Source organism: Anas platyrhynchos, chromosome 20, assembly GCF_047663525.1.
Source record: "Anas platyrhynchos isolate ZD024472 breed Pekin duck chromosome 20, IASCAAS_PekinDuck_T2T, whole genome shotgun sequence".
In the NCBI taxonomy this organism is placed as follows: domain Eukaryota; kingdom Metazoa; phylum Chordata; class Aves; order Anseriformes; family Anatidae; genus Anas; species Anas platyrhynchos.
This window is the reverse complement of record NC_092606.1, coordinates 3,379,177-3,394,416: the sequence shown is the minus strand read 5'-3', so window position 1 is coordinate 3,394,416 and position 15,240 is coordinate 3,379,177. Positions and strand designations below refer to the sequence as shown.

Below are 15,240 nucleotides of genomic sequence, written 5' to 3'. Positions count from 1 at the left end.
TTGGGAAAGAATTTAGGAGAAACACAGAAACATACATTAGAAATTCAGCTTTAATCCAGCTACAGAAACAGCTCCTTTTAGTGCATCATCTAGTTTTACTCCTTGTTTCAAGTCATTTCCACTTAAACTTCCAGCTTTAACTGATTTAGAAGTATTTAAAATCTGAAAACCTAAACCACAAAGTTTGTATTTTCAAAATAATTGTAATCCTTAGTATTTTTAGAAAATGCACTTAACCCTCTGAGATGTGTTACTGAACTATTATGAAACTACTGAAAAACAGAGTCCCAGTGAAGAGTGTTCTTTTAAATGAGGAAACCCAAAGTGGCAACCCTCAGTCAGATGATATATTGGAATGAATTGTGGGAAAAAAGCCTTTCAAATAAAAGTAGCAGACTACAATAACGGACAATTAAGAAAGAAAAGATGACCTATACTCTAGATATAAAACAAAAAACTGATCTCCATAGGGAACAACAGCAACCAAGTAAACTTCAAAGTAATTTCACTTCCATGTTCCAAGCACTTGGGTGTAGTGGATTGGCATTATTTCTAGATCAATAAAAGGAAGAAAGAAAGAGACAAGGAAAGGAAGGAAAAAAAAAGTCCTTACCCTAGAGCAATGAGAGCACCAGCTTTTCTGGTCTTCTCTACAGCAGTTAAGCCATTTAAGCCAGAAACTCCCACATCAGAATCTGAAACTTCACAAGGTCTTTCCTCTGCCTTAGGCAGAGCCTCAGCAGCATTACTGCTGGCCAGGGGCCTGGGACAGTGGTGCCGACTGCTTGACTTCGAACTCCCTAGGCCACCTGAGAAAAGAGGGAGAGAAGCTCAAAGCGCATCCACTTTTGTTTTAACTGGATGCTTAACTGTATTTCATTTCAATCACAGAAATGCAGCATAAAGCCAAGGAGCAGCAACGCTCTACAATTCTTTCAGTCACACACACTGGGATTTTTCCTGAATTCCCTTTAAGTCAAATCACAATTTAAGCTTGTTCAGTATTTTGTCATCTATGATTTTTGCTGTAAAGGTAACCCCTGAAATGTCTTCAGAGGGACCAGAAGCAATATCTAACACATACATCTATGCTCTATCGACAAGTCAGCTGTGTGGCACTGTTCCACAGCTGACCACTTATCTAGGGTCTACACAGGTACAGTAACATTTGAAGGATTTGAGAACAGATCCAGACAAGTCTCAGGCAAACTTCGGTTGCCAATCAAAGGGACTTTTCAAAAAGCTTTTGCACAACACATGCTAAGATGCAATGCACCACACAAGTTCAGATGACTGCTTACCCTCAGAAGTTTGACTGTCTCCCTTTAGCCGAAGGTTGCTTTCCCCGCAGTCCATAGCTCTTCGTAAAGACAGACTCCCTGCTGCTCCAGAGCGAATAGGCTTGGGGGAGTTACTTTTCTTACTCGCAGCTGCAAACACAGTTTAAGATGTGACAAAGATCCAATCAAACTGCTACAGTATTCTGCATTCCTGCTTGTTTTAAGTGGTTAACAAGCAATGAGACAAATCGAGTTCAACTCCCTAACCCGCACACGACTCCTTCCATGCCCTTCTTTTCAAAAACATGGTCTAGAACAAAGCTGAAGTAACTAGGGATAAGGCCGAGCATACACCAGAAATGCCCGCTTGCCTAAGAGATCCTTCAGGAAGCGATCACCCAGATGGCTTCAGCCATCGTACTCCAGCATGGAAGTGTAAAGGATACGGACAGCCAAAACCATCTCTCAGCTCTTATGTTTGAAGCCCAAGGTCACTAAGGACCTCAAACGCAAGACTGGTGTCAGGTTACGGGACTCACACCATCCGTAACTTCCCAAATTTCCTGTTCCCTGACCGTGTGTCAGTGTGATTCATGGTACAGAAACTCATCTAGGTATAGGAATGGCATGGCAACTGGAACAGCAAAACACTAAGTTTTACTGTCACCACATCCCATAGAAGTGAAGAATTTAAGCTTCAATGCAAGTCAGAAGATTGCTCCAGTTTTACAGAACAATGTATGCCCATTCTTCTAGTTCTGTTGCATAGTGAAGGGACTTCCTACTGCCTTAACAGTCTTTGAAAGATGAAGCATTTGCTAAGGAAAGAGGTAGCACTAAAAGCCACACAACACACAAATGCTAGCATTTCCAAAGGTGTGGCTTAATTCTTCTGTGGCTTACTGATGGTGCAATTTAAGACTCCTAACTAAGACGCAATTCTATCCTCAATGAGCACCAGAGAAGAAATTTTCTGATCTGTGGAAGTGATGAAATGCAGGGTAGAACTTGGCTGGAGCTGCCAAAGCCCTTTTTTGCAGGTCAGTGTTGAAAGGAACAGAGAAGAACAGGACTATTATACCAGCTCTTCAGTCCACTCAGACATTTGTAATAGATTTCTTACTCGCCTTGGCTCCAAAAAGACAAGCAGTAACTTGAATCAAAACTCAGAATGCTGGAAAATCATCTGTCCCAGGCAACAGGGAAGTGAGAGAAGACTGAACCATCTGTGCCTTTATAAAGGTCATCAGCAACTTGCACAGTCTTTGTGCTGGTACTTGAAAAATTCCACACTGACTTACACCAGTGACACCTACCAGGATTCAGTGACAGTACCTGAAGAGACAGACACAGGCACCTCTTTGAAAGAGGTCGCCTTTCAAAAGGCAAAGTCTCTCCACAAGCATCACGAAACATCAATTCATAGATGATCTAGAGCAGCATTCACCAAGAAACGACCTTCAGCTAGAATCAGTTCAATACTGCATTGAACTTCAGAACTTTCTCACTGTAGGTGTACTACTCATTTGGGACTAAAAATTTTAGATTTTAAATTTATGTATTCTTGAGTATGAATAACTACAAAAAGGTCTATTTCCAGGTGCCTGGATACATAAACCACCTATCCAAGTGACATTTATATCCCTCCCTTCTCTGAGCACTTACAATTCCTTATGTAACAACTGGTAACTGAAGACTTGGTCAGTAGTTCCATTCCTATTTCTTGCAGCTTGCTGCAGCTGTCCGTTCCGCAGGCAGCTAAAGCACCTTGCTCAATGGAGAAGAAGTTGGGCTGCCCGTCGCATGAGCCAGCGTTGCTGCTTCTTACTTCTGATAGTTGGTTTTTCACATCAGACATCTTGCTTCGTACTTCAGCCATCTGAGTTTTAAGTCTCTTCAGCATCTTCAGGTCAGGCGGCACACGCCACATCGCTTGGTGTCTCCGCTGATCTCGATCTTTTAGAGAATACGATGATGCTTCACCAAAGGCAAAAGTTAAAGAACACAACAGGTAAGTAAAACAGTTCTCAAATAAAAACAGGTATCTATTTTTTAGCAGCTACAAGGATTCTACATTCTGCACTACTATAAAACAATGGATACAAACACTTTCTTCTGTACGCTATAGCACCATAGTATTTAGGATGCTAGCACTGCATCACTACTGGGACAGCAGATCGCTGTTCTCTCCCTGCCATAGCAGAAGGGCCCAGAACTTGTTCTATGGAAGAATGAAGACCCTGATACTATGACATGAATTCTGACAACAACCCTGTATTACCAGACAAGCAAGTCTGGTTGCTAGTTAAAACATCAGATTTGTTAAATGTTTTTATAAAATGCGTTAAATACCTGTATAAGATTCTCATACCACCACCATTTCATGCTAACACACGGAACTCAAATCTGAAACTAGGGAAGGAATTCCCCTCGGTACCTAACACGACAACATCAGGTCAAAGAGCTAACACCTGAGTATGCCTGTGTGCTGCTTAGCTGGAATTAGATCAACTTTAATGTCTGAGTGCTACAGACTGTGGATATTTCATTGCAAATTCAGCTGGTTCAGAGCTGCAAAGCCAAGTGGCTCTTGGAAACCTTCATTTTAGGAGGTGAAGTTCAGCAAACTCTACATATAACAGCAGCTTTCTCCTATTTGGATGACTTGAATAAGTTCTGGGAACAGTCAAACCTTAAGGGTACCTCAGCAGAGCAGGTAATTTCAGCTGTGTACCAGGAGCTTAAGACCAAGAACCCACTCAATACAGCAGCAGAGCTTAATCTTGCTCAAGTACTACAGCCCAAAACGCAGTGCCTCCTCTTAAGGTCCTTTCGTCTAGGCCTTTTCCAGGCAAAGCAGAGCTCAGACACACAGCCCACACACTGCCTCCTCTTTCGTACTTGTGGAACTGACCTCCATTTTTGGAGAGATGGATTACCATCAGTAATAACCACAGGTGCCAGAGCTGCCAGGTATCTTGCACATGAACTTAATTGCTGTTTTCAGATGAAGGGTCCCACCCAAACTGAAAGTACTCTTATCATAATCTTCAATTATTTAAATAGCATCACATTACTTCCTCCTGACATTCTGATCCATTTTTCTTCCCTAAGTGCTTAAGTGGGCTCTTTCTGAGCTGTTGGTTTTAAGTGTTTTCTAGCCAACATTCCCTTGCCCTCTGCTTGCATTTCCAGCTTTGCTGCTACATACATCTTTCTAGTTCTAAGTGCCTTTTTTTTGTATAGAAGTAAATTCCAGGATTTCTTTTCTTGTTAGTACACACTGCACTGCTGGTACTCTAAACCACCAAATGTACAAATTGTGTGAAGCAAGAGGTGTAACTGCTTTCTGAGCAGATAGCTGTTTTGTGTTATTTTGACTTTCAATGCTAACCTCTTCTACAAAAGGGCCTTTCATTCATCTCCCACAGCAGCTTTCAAAGAAACTGCACGAACTGCATCACTGCTATGTTGCTACACAAACCAGCCAGCCACTTCAGTCACATCCCCCAAGAACAGACGCGAAGACCCTCCTCGATAGACACTGCTGTTTGCAGTTGAGTCATCTGGCATTCTCAAGCTGAGGTCAACCATTAAGACAAAGAAAACGTCAGAGCAGGCAGTAAGATACAGCATACTGATGAGCACAGAGGAGGATGTGAAAGTCTAGCTATCAGTGAGAACTGCCTGTCATTATCCTTCACCCACTCCTCAAACCTGCTTCTAACTCTGGAACTGCACTCTCAGATATTTCCAGGTTGCAATTAGATTATTTGAGATGTGACGTGCAGTTACCTCTGTTCTGTAGAAGAGAGGCAGGTGGACGTGGCTGAAGGCCCCAGAGGTTTTCCATACCATTTCTGTCTTTGAGATCCAACAAGTGGATTAAAATCAAGGGATCAATATCTAGTAAACTGCTACTGGCTGTTGAGCCTAGGACACCTCCTCCCCGCCTTGAAGGTCTTCCACTTGCACTGGTGTAGCCATGGCTGGTACCTAAGGAAGAGTTATGGACAAAAAGTATTTCATTTAATCTATTTTATGTAAACCTCTTAATAGATTGAAAATGTTAATTAACAAATCAATACAAAGATTATTCTGAAGGCATGCACATAAACTTTATAGCTTTTTCCCTCTCCCCATTAGCCACTGCAGCATAAATTCCACTTCTGGTGAATGCCACTCCTGATTTGTGGTCATCTCTGCCATAAATACGTATATATTCAACATCTCAGGATCTTGTTAACCTATGGCTCACCTTTCCATTATTACAATTAAAGAACAGAAATAATTAAATAATTATCACAATTAAAATATATTTCTGCTTGACTTGTAAGGATTTTTCACTTCATTCCTTCCATGCAGATTAGGTTTTACAGAGCACTAAAATCCAGGTGAATGTATCACATGTTCAGAGGCCACACAGACATTAGTAAGAAATTGCTTGGCAATCTACTTTTGATTGAAATGGAAGGTTTTCAAAGAGGCAGAGAGATCTCCCTTCTAACTTACGCATCGTTTTTAAATGAGCACATTCAAAAGATTCCCCCCGCCTTTTTTTTTTACTGAACCAATGAGACGTTTCTGCCACACTGCAATAATCAGTACAAACTACATGATGCAGCATTTCCAAAAATAGAAATGCCCGCAGAACACACAGCTTGGTGTTGCTTCCAAGAAGAACAGGGGAAGAAACCCAGCAGCGTTTTGCATAAATGGGAATTCTGAAGGCTGTTTTTCATACCTGACGCTCCAGGAGTAGCAGCAGCTGCTGCATCCTCCATGAGATCTCCTTCTTCCAACTCCATATTATTACTGTATTCCACATCATTTTCTCCAGACCTCAGGTGATGATTGGGGTGGAAAAAGGAGAATATAATTAATTATTATCTTCTGTCAGCCCCCTTTAAATGTTATGGCACATAACGCTGAGATAAACACAAAGAACTGTAAACAGTACCTTCTGCATCCCCAGCCACACAAATTAAATAAGTAAAAAGTGTCACAAACATCTAGATTGTAAAATCTCATCCTGCAAACATCTGTATTGGTATGTGTTACAACACGTTCTCGTGTTTTAATGAAGATTTTAGGATTTGGCATCACCTCAGCTAAGAAATTTAAATTCTCTAGTTTTAGTTAACTACCTGTCCTTATCATCACTCTCCTACCACCACACCACTTTCTAATACCAAGCCTCTATTTCATTAGTGTTGATCAGTATAGAAACAGGTTTCTTGGCGTTCTGGGAAAGAACTTTTACAGAGCCAGAGACAGAAAATGTTACAAAAAATAGAAAGGAGACCAGAAAGAAAAGAACTAGCTGTCTGAAAGTTCAATGTTTAAGATTAACTGTACCAGTTCATGTTGTTTCCAGTACAGGAAACATCCCTCAGGTTGCACTGACTCCCACATACACCGTAACAGCAATATATCAAATGAGTCAGTTTCCACTAGAACAGGATGATTACCACTGGGAGACACGGTGATGATCTGAGAGGCACTTTAAGTTACTCACATAGTTTCTTCATCAATATCATTTTCTTCAGTGTTACTAGTTGCAGTCGAACTAGCTGAAGAGCTGCTACCGTCGAGGTGGTTCACCTCATCTTCTCCAGCAAGATCTACATCCAAATCACCATCAGAGAGTTCATGCTACAGGAATAAAAGAACAAAAAGGAACATCTCACTCACACCTTAATGCATTTACCAAAACACACAAAGAGAAATCCTATCTCCACAGAGGTGTCACACAATCATAGAAAAATTAAGAGGGTTTTGAAAGCAAAACTAAAAGCTGGTAACAAACAGGAAAGTTGGATTTTTCAGCTGCAGCTGGGAAACCTTCTTGTGGTAGGATCATGTAGCTCTGTTCCAGAACACCTCTGTCATCTCTTGCTACCTCTCAAGTTTGTTATCTCCTATTTCCACACAGACACCTATAAATCTAACTTACAACTCAGAAGTTCACTTACGTTTCTACTGCTATCCTAGCATAAAAAGCTACACAGAAAAGCAGGCAGAAGAGAGACAATTCCTACATTAAAGTCTTCATGCTGGATCTTCTCTTCATCCTCCTCCTTGCTGTCTCGCGCTAATCCTGGAGCAGCAACATTCTCAAGTAGTACTTCAGTGCTTTGTCCAGATTTCTTTGATCTTGTTTCTGGACTATCATCGTTCTGGGGACTAAGATGGGTGTCTGGAGGTGAAATGCCTCGTGATTTCTGAGTCCGGGAAAGTTCAATCGCAAGCCTCTTAAATAATAGAAGAATACACAAAAGTGCACATAGAAGACTACAATGGAACAGCATCATCAAATTATTTTGTTGACTTGCATATATCATATTTTAATAATGACAATATCAAAGCACCAATAGCTACCCAAGTACACAAAATCATCCAATGTGAACTTTGTAACCTAAACCAGTTCACTGATGGTCAATAAAAGCTGATTTTACAGCAATAAATATCCCACTTACTTCTTTGAGATTATTTATTTGTTGGATATAACTTGTCTGAGCTGCTTCCAACTGAGCAATATACCAGTGTTGATCCCGACACTTTTGGAAAAAGGTTGGTGAGCGCACCTGAAACCTTCAAAACAACATTTGTCAGAAAACTGAAACTTTTCCAAGTCTGAAAAGCCATGCATAAGTCCATCAGGCAAGCTGGAGTCTAGTCTGTTCAGTGTATTTCATCACAACATGTACTTCTGTACTCAGTATGCTGAATGCACTGACTGGTAACAGGATGCATTTTGTAGCTGAAGCAGTTAGAGAAGAGGTAGCTCTCTTCACAAGCCAAACAATCAGAATTAACATTATACAAAGCATTTAACAGTAGCAAGAGTAGGACTTTGCAGATGTATCTGAAGTAGACAAAGCTTCTACATTTGTCACGACATTGCTGTTTCTATTGGCAGCATTAGTTGCCTTACATTACAGGCTTCCTTCATGCCCAAAGCTCACTACACTCCAAGGGAAAGAATATACCTTTTTCTTCTGAGTTACCTACAGATCTCCAACCAAGGCATATTAAAGTCAAGGACAGCTTCTTCTCAAATATATTTGAGCTTTTCTCAACTTCCTTAAGCTTTAAAGGAACAAGATCGCTAATGACAGTGAAATCCATTTATGACAAAACATGTCACAGTTATTTTAAAATCAACTACTTAATTGTTTCCTACTTCAATAGTATGATACTTTATGAAATAACAGCAGAAAAAAGCTACACTAAGTTGTCGTTCATACCTTAGGATCACGGTGTCATTCTGTCTGTTCAGATAGCCTTCATTGGCTAGCAAGTCTAGACGAAAGAATCTGTTGTAACCCCAGCATTCTCCAACTTCAAAATCAGAAGCAAACTCTCTAATTATGTTTTTAGTGGGATCATTGGTGGACTGGTGAACCATTTCTACACGGTACTCGTACCTGCACAAAGGAAGATCACAGATTAATAATACCAAAGCAAAGAGACGTCAGAATAGCTGAATGTGTCAAGTTTAAGAGAATCGCACTTCCTGGGAAGTTGGCACGTCCAGCTGAAAAGGTGACTCAGTTGTAAAATGTTATTGAAAATTTACATAAACACTACTGGGGAAGGAAGGTAGTAGAAGGGAGCAGTCTGTCAGACCAACTCTAAGTCTGTGACTAAATACCAGGAGACACATACTGTCCTCAGTTGCTTAGCCAGCTTGTTTTCTATCTTAATTAAGGCACTGAGTAGCATCTTGAAAATACTATCTTCAGGCACGATTCAAAGCTCAGACAACATGAATCTCACTTTCAACACTGACTGCATCAGTCCCTAGCAACACTACAGGACTTCAGGTCATTCTTTTCCAACCTCTCCAGATGCTCTGCCAACAGAAGAAAAAACAAACAAAAAACACAAACCAACCCAACCAACAAAAAACACACCCAACCACAGCAGGGCTGTTCTTACTGCCGGTATGCTTACTTGGAAGTCTCTGGCAGTCCAGCTGACAGCTCCAAGAACACAGACAGGTAGTAGCCCCGTACCACTCCATTTCCATCCTTGAAAAATAGAAAATTAGGAGAAGATAAATTAGTTAAAAAAAAAAAAAAAAGCTAAAGCCAGACAAACCCCACCTGTACACTCCCCACTCTTCAAGGCTCAGAAAACAGTTTCAGCAAACACCTTCAATCATATTTTCAGCAGTAGGCTACTCTGTATGCTACAGTTCTGCTTTTTTTCCTTCTGTGACTAAGAGCTCATCCTGCAATCTGAATCAATGTAGAGCTTGCATCTAGAAGTGCATACACACTCCAGTATTTGTATCACTGATAAAACTCCAACAAGTTCAATTAAGTGGCAGACTGAATAGACAAATATTTGTCAACATACAAAAAAAAATATTAATGTAGCATTGAAAAAGCAGTAAAAAAAAGCTCATCAGTTTAGTAGATATCTTGTTTTCCCTCAAGCCCTCAACATGAAAACAGCTCAAGTTAAACATTAGTTCTGAAATGCTTCACATAAAACTGTATTTCAAAGCCACTTCCTTTTTGAAATGAGAGAATAGTACTTTTTTCTTTAGAAAAACATGCAACATGAGAAGTTAGGTCAGTTAACAGAGTAACCATATTAGAATCACCAGAAATCAAGAAAATTTATGGCAAAATTTCCATCACACTCACCTCAATCAAGGATGAAGAATGGTTCAACTTCAATCCTCTAGGTTGAAGAAACATTTCAACTTACCACTTGAAAATTAATTTTAATGTCTTTTGACAGCACACCTTACATAGTCAATCCTGAATTTACAGTGCTCTGAAAACTTACACAGGAGTCCACCTCTGCACTGCTAGAATACAGTTCTGTACCTACGTGACCTTAACAGTTCTCTGAAGATGCTATTCAAATGACTGATAAAAAAACACCAACTTGTACTCCACCATCAAACTTATGGAGGTATTTCTCCAAACATTTCTGCAGTCAGAACTTCCTGGAAGCACTGACCAGAACAGTGGAGTAAAAAAGATTACACCTTACAGGTTAACGCTCCAACACTGACAAAGATTGCTTCACAAGTCTGAACACTCAACCCGCTGAAAGGATGACAGTACAATACGTACATTTTAACATCAGCATTTGAGAACAGTGCACACAGAAAAACAGATTCCCCTTCAACTAATACTCTGTCCTCCTCCCAGCTTCACAAATAAGTATTGTTCATAAACACGAATCTGTAAGTTAATCTAGACTTCAGCTTGTTTTTTGTTGTTCTTTTAATTCAAACTAAGAAACATCTACAAGAAACACTCAAAGACAAGAAGAGGAAAACCGTCTATTATAGTTCCTATGGCATATGACACATTCTAATTGCTTTTACATTAACCAGATTAACAAAAATGTTCATGATGGATATCTGGAAGCAGAGAGGGAACACTTCAATGGCTGATGATTAAAACTCTGCAGCCTTAAGTTTTTTTCCATACAGCTCTTTATATACAATATCTCCTCTCTTGAGGAAGAAACTATCTGATATTTCCCTACAGGAGAAGCAAAAGCACACTGCCTAAGAGTTTTAGGCTGGATAACAATTTTAGTTGAAAAATGTAACTCACTGGGTAAACTTTTAACCTCCAACAAAGTCCTGACACTTGAAGAGGTGGACTGTAAACAGGATCTGCTCGCTGACGCAACGTACTATTGAGAAAGGAGAAAAAACATTTGCTATAGGGACAAAGCAAAACCCTCCATGAAATAGTAAGCTGCACATACACTTGCACTCTTAACACTGTAGAGCCAACCTTCATGCTACACAGAGTGTGTGCCTGCATGAGGCCCATGCAAAATGTGCAGTGCCCTTAAGAATATGTATTCCTTGCAAAGTTATTCAATATTTTGAAAAAAGAAAACTAAGTAGTTTGTCTTTATCATGAAAAACCTTTTATCTATCTGTTTAGCTACGGTTAATTGCTATTCACCTGGTAAATAACTAGATTTTGACTAAATTCATACAGCTTAGTTCATATCTAACAATATTCAGTAAAGATTATTCAGTGTTTTAAAGAATACTACACATGAGCAGAAGAAACAGAAGAAGCTTCCTGATAGTCACAGTAATTTCTTAAGATACAATCTTACCTGAAGTTTTCCAGTACAAAGGTAGTTGAGTCATAGGCTGGGACCAATTCACTGAGAGGAAAAAATACATTAGAACACACTGAATAACATGACATTAAAAAGTCCATTCTGGAATTTTCAGAAGCATTTCATATGATTTAGGTCACTAGCACCACCGAGATTCACCAGGACTACACTGGGTTATTTCAGCACTTTTGAAGAATCCGTTCATAAGCCATTTTCCCCCGCACCTCTCCATGTGATACTGCACATCAAATCAAGTATTTTACGTTACAAAGAAAAAGCAGCTGAAAGTATTTAAAGATAGTTAAGAGGATTTACCCTTTTACCTGTTATGCCTAGTAATCTGTTAATAAGAGTGAATTTTTAACATAAAATTCCCTGATAGCTCTAGAAGGATGAACCTATTGCATGGCCAGAAATACAAAGCTTAAATGGTTCATGTTTCAGAGCCATACATACCTTACTGCCACTGGAAAATGAATATTCAGCTTTAAACTCTCCTCAGATAGTACTTCATTTTTTTCAGAATACACTTCAGGACAATAGATTTGAGATTTCATTTAAAAGCAAGCTAAACTGGTATTTGCTAAAGAACACAAGTGGATTTGAGGGGTTCTTTTAAGGTCTCTCATGTTCGCAATTTTATGGAGACAATTTGCAGACAGCTATCCTAAACCCACAGACTTCTTCAGAATCCAGCATTAACAGCACTCTTTATACGAAGAAGAATTGTGTTAGGAAGTGATTTTAGCTATATATTCTGAATTAAGGTGACCTGCAGAGGCATCTCATGAGAGCCTTGCAATTATATGCTGAACGACCCCAATAATAAGAGAAAAAGGACAAATTGGTAAGCTAAGTGTCAAAGAAAAAAAGTCTAGTCAGCTGGAACCCACTGTTCTGACTCCTCAGTTGTGACCACAGACTTATGAAATAAGCCTTGCTGGAACAGAAAAGCCTTCTTGAGGCATACACTACTAAAAGAAATTAAACTGTTTGACATTTTGGGCATATAAACCCAGAGCCCAGCTCAGTCAGAGATAACAGGTTTAACACTGAGAAAATGACAGAACCCCACTACTGCCCAGATTACTGCTGCCGCAGCTTACAAGGCAGAGAAGCAAGACACCTCTTCACTAGAGGTGCGTATCAAGGAATCTCTCTAGCGACCTGCCTATCAGTCTCTTATCACCCACTTGTTCAAATCCACACGTTAAAATACAGTGGTAGTGTCCTGTCCTAGTTTTATAGAAGGCTCATGCACATCAACATACATCTACCTCCCAGACTCACTGGAACATCCTCTTCCATATAAAAGAAATGTCTCATGGGACAATCTTCAGCAATTTGGGAATCCTTTACACAGTAAAACGGGAAAGGGATACTCTTTTCTAAATACTTATTTAACAAGCAAAACAAACAGTTATAAGACAGTTTTCAAGTTCAAGCTACAACAGAGAGGAAACAACGCTTACCTTGTGAAGTCTGGAGGAACAGGAGTAGTGACAAATGAGGCCATAGGTTTCCGATGAACCTGCTGGAACATCATCAGGATCTCTGAACTTTTGGATATCAACTCACTCTTGCTGCATGATCGTAACTACACAGAGGAAAACAGGAAAAAAAAATCCTTACATCATTAAGACAAAACAGATTTTGATCACTTGTTTTTAAACACATGAACTTCATGTCTGCAACAGCTTCACAGAAGTTTCCCACCATGCAATCTACAATGATGCTTCAAGAGTATTTTGTTGTTGCTTTGTTTATTTCCCTTGAAACTGTCAGCTACTATAGTCATGTGTTTCTCTTAAGTTGTTAAAATGGTATTTTAATTCTGTCTCACTACCAGGCCTGCACAACCCACTTGGGAACTCCTGAATATTGAAGACTGTCAAGATCTACAGTGAAAATTAAAACAATTAGTACGTATTTCACTTAGATTAAAAGAGTATGTATAAAAATGTCTGATTAATACCAAGTCACACACATTACTGTGCTTATACAACAATAGCAGAGTAAATCAATCTGGAAAAGAAGCTTAATTAGACATTAAGATAATTTGCTCAATATATCACGACACAGCAAGACAAGCTCCTGTGACATTAGACAGTTTCTGTGTTTCAATTATTCTTTACAGTCTTACTGCCAAGCACTGTACTTCTTTTCCCAACCACATTTGAACAAAATGAAGCCTTTATTATCTTAAAGAGATGGCAAAAAATAAAAAAGCATTTCAATCCACTTCATTCAAGGTGGCCTACAGGACCAGTCTAATAATGAAGATGTTTTCAAAATCTCAACAAAGTTAATGTTGTATGTTCCTTGAATAGCCACTACTGAATCTTCTAAACCAATTTGCTAAAGGAAGCAAATTACTCTGCTTCTTATTTATGCTTTAAATACTAGAAGAATACATCTTAGATTTACAGTTCAAACTTTCTGCCAGGCTTAAGTGAGACTGATATGCGCATTTAAAAAGAGCCATATTTTTGCAGTGAGTTCTTCAAATAATCCTATTACTTCCACACACACGGAAAAGTGAAATTCAAAGCCCCTTTTAACAAAAACATATATAATGAATTTAAACTAGCAGTAACAGTTGCCAGATACCTGCAACTTCTCATGGCTCTTTAGCTAGTAAGCTTTTCCTCCTGTTTTGGAGGGAGAAGAGGTCGTATTTCATTAGTGTCAATTTGTTATAACTTGAATGCTTTTTCCACAGAAGAGAAGCTGATCTGCAGATGTGCATACACAGTTTCTCAAAGATTTACAAGGTCTTCATTCGGGTTGCAACATAACTAATTTTTGAACAAGCTATAAACAGAGGGCTCCCAACAAATAGGCAAAAACATGCTGATGCAGGACTACTCATCCTCCTGGTGTCATCAATTCCTCAACCACAATGTTCCATCATAGGTATGAAATAATTAAATCAAGTGCAAGGAGAACACAGGAATTGCTGATCAGGTTACAAAGCCAGCTTAGCATTCTTACTCAATCAAAAACATAGCAGGAGAACGAAGAATTAATACAGGACAAGGGGCATCATTCACAAAGAAACTTTCCCTACTATCCCCAAAACAAAACATCAAACCCTCCTGAAAGACAATTACTGGATGTGGTAATACTCGAAGGAAAGAGACCCTTCCACTTTCTCATCTCAGAGCAGGTACAAATTGTTCAGGAACAGTACAATCAGGCTCTGCAGAACTTGAGTATTTCTTTACAAAAGCTGAACTTGTGTAGCTAGAAGCAAGGTGAAAAGAGTGATACAAGGTCATGTTGGAGAGAGAAACAGATTTTTCTTTATTCTCCATTTATAGCCACCACGATTCATATGCTGTTGGCAGAGTCAAAGCTAACAGAACCTACCCACATGGCCTAAATGCTGTTACACCTTAAACAAATGCATAATTGTGGATTTTCTAATTGTCAGTAATCCCTGTAGCAGCTTTTCAAACAACAGAAGATAACACATTTCATTATTTCTAGAAGACACACTTGTTTTTGAAAAGAAAATGTGCAACCTAAGGCCACTGTAATGAAAAGATACCATGAAGATACAGCTCTAGCCATCAATTAATAGTTTAAAAATAGGAAAAAAGGTCAACTGAGAAATTATCTATGCAACACATTTCAGCTTTTTTTCATAATCACCTGATGTTCTACTTCTTGAAGCAGGGATTCCAGAAGTTCAGTTTCTTGGGTAAGAGATGTCTTTTGACCTGTTTAAAGAAAGGAAGACCTGGTTAAAGACGAGATGAAACAGTCGCTAGATTTTCAGAAATTTAGGGGTTTTTTTCCCACCCTTGTCTGGAAGCTGCCCCAAAACCTAATAAGG

At 39.3% G+C, this 15,240-nt stretch overlaps 1 protein-coding gene across 3 annotated transcripts in view; it reads right to left on the bottom strand.

Annotated features, from left to right (window-relative positions):
* The window catches only part of TRIM37 (tripartite motif containing 37), a 28,721-nt gene that overhangs the window by 5,684 nt on the left and 7,797 nt on the right, over positions 1-15,240 (bottom strand). For all 3 annotated transcript variants that reach the window (XM_072026051.1, XM_027471947.3, XM_027471948.3), the window contains exons 8-21: positions 15,057-15,124; positions 12,872-12,996; positions 11,394-11,444; positions 10,871-10,952; positions 9,240-9,316; positions 8,531-8,710; positions 7,760-7,874; positions 7,322-7,534; positions 6,799-6,935; positions 6,025-6,122; positions 5,076-5,276; positions 2,946-3,257; positions 1,302-1,430; positions 614-809 (exon numbers count right to left, since the gene is read on the bottom strand). In XM_072026051.1, coding sequence (XP_071882152.1) covers positions 614-809; positions 1,302-1,430; positions 2,946-3,257; positions 5,076-5,276; positions 6,025-6,122; positions 6,799-6,935; positions 7,322-7,534; positions 7,760-7,874; positions 8,531-8,710; positions 9,240-9,316; positions 10,871-10,952; positions 11,394-11,444; positions 12,872-12,996; positions 15,057-15,124 — 1,984 coding nt within the window. The remainder of the gene's footprint in view (positions 1-613; positions 810-1,301; positions 1,431-2,945; positions 3,258-5,075; positions 5,277-6,024; positions 6,123-6,798; positions 6,936-7,321; positions 7,535-7,759; positions 7,875-8,530; positions 8,711-9,239; positions 9,317-10,870; positions 10,953-11,393; positions 11,445-12,871; positions 12,997-15,056; positions 15,125-15,240) is intronic.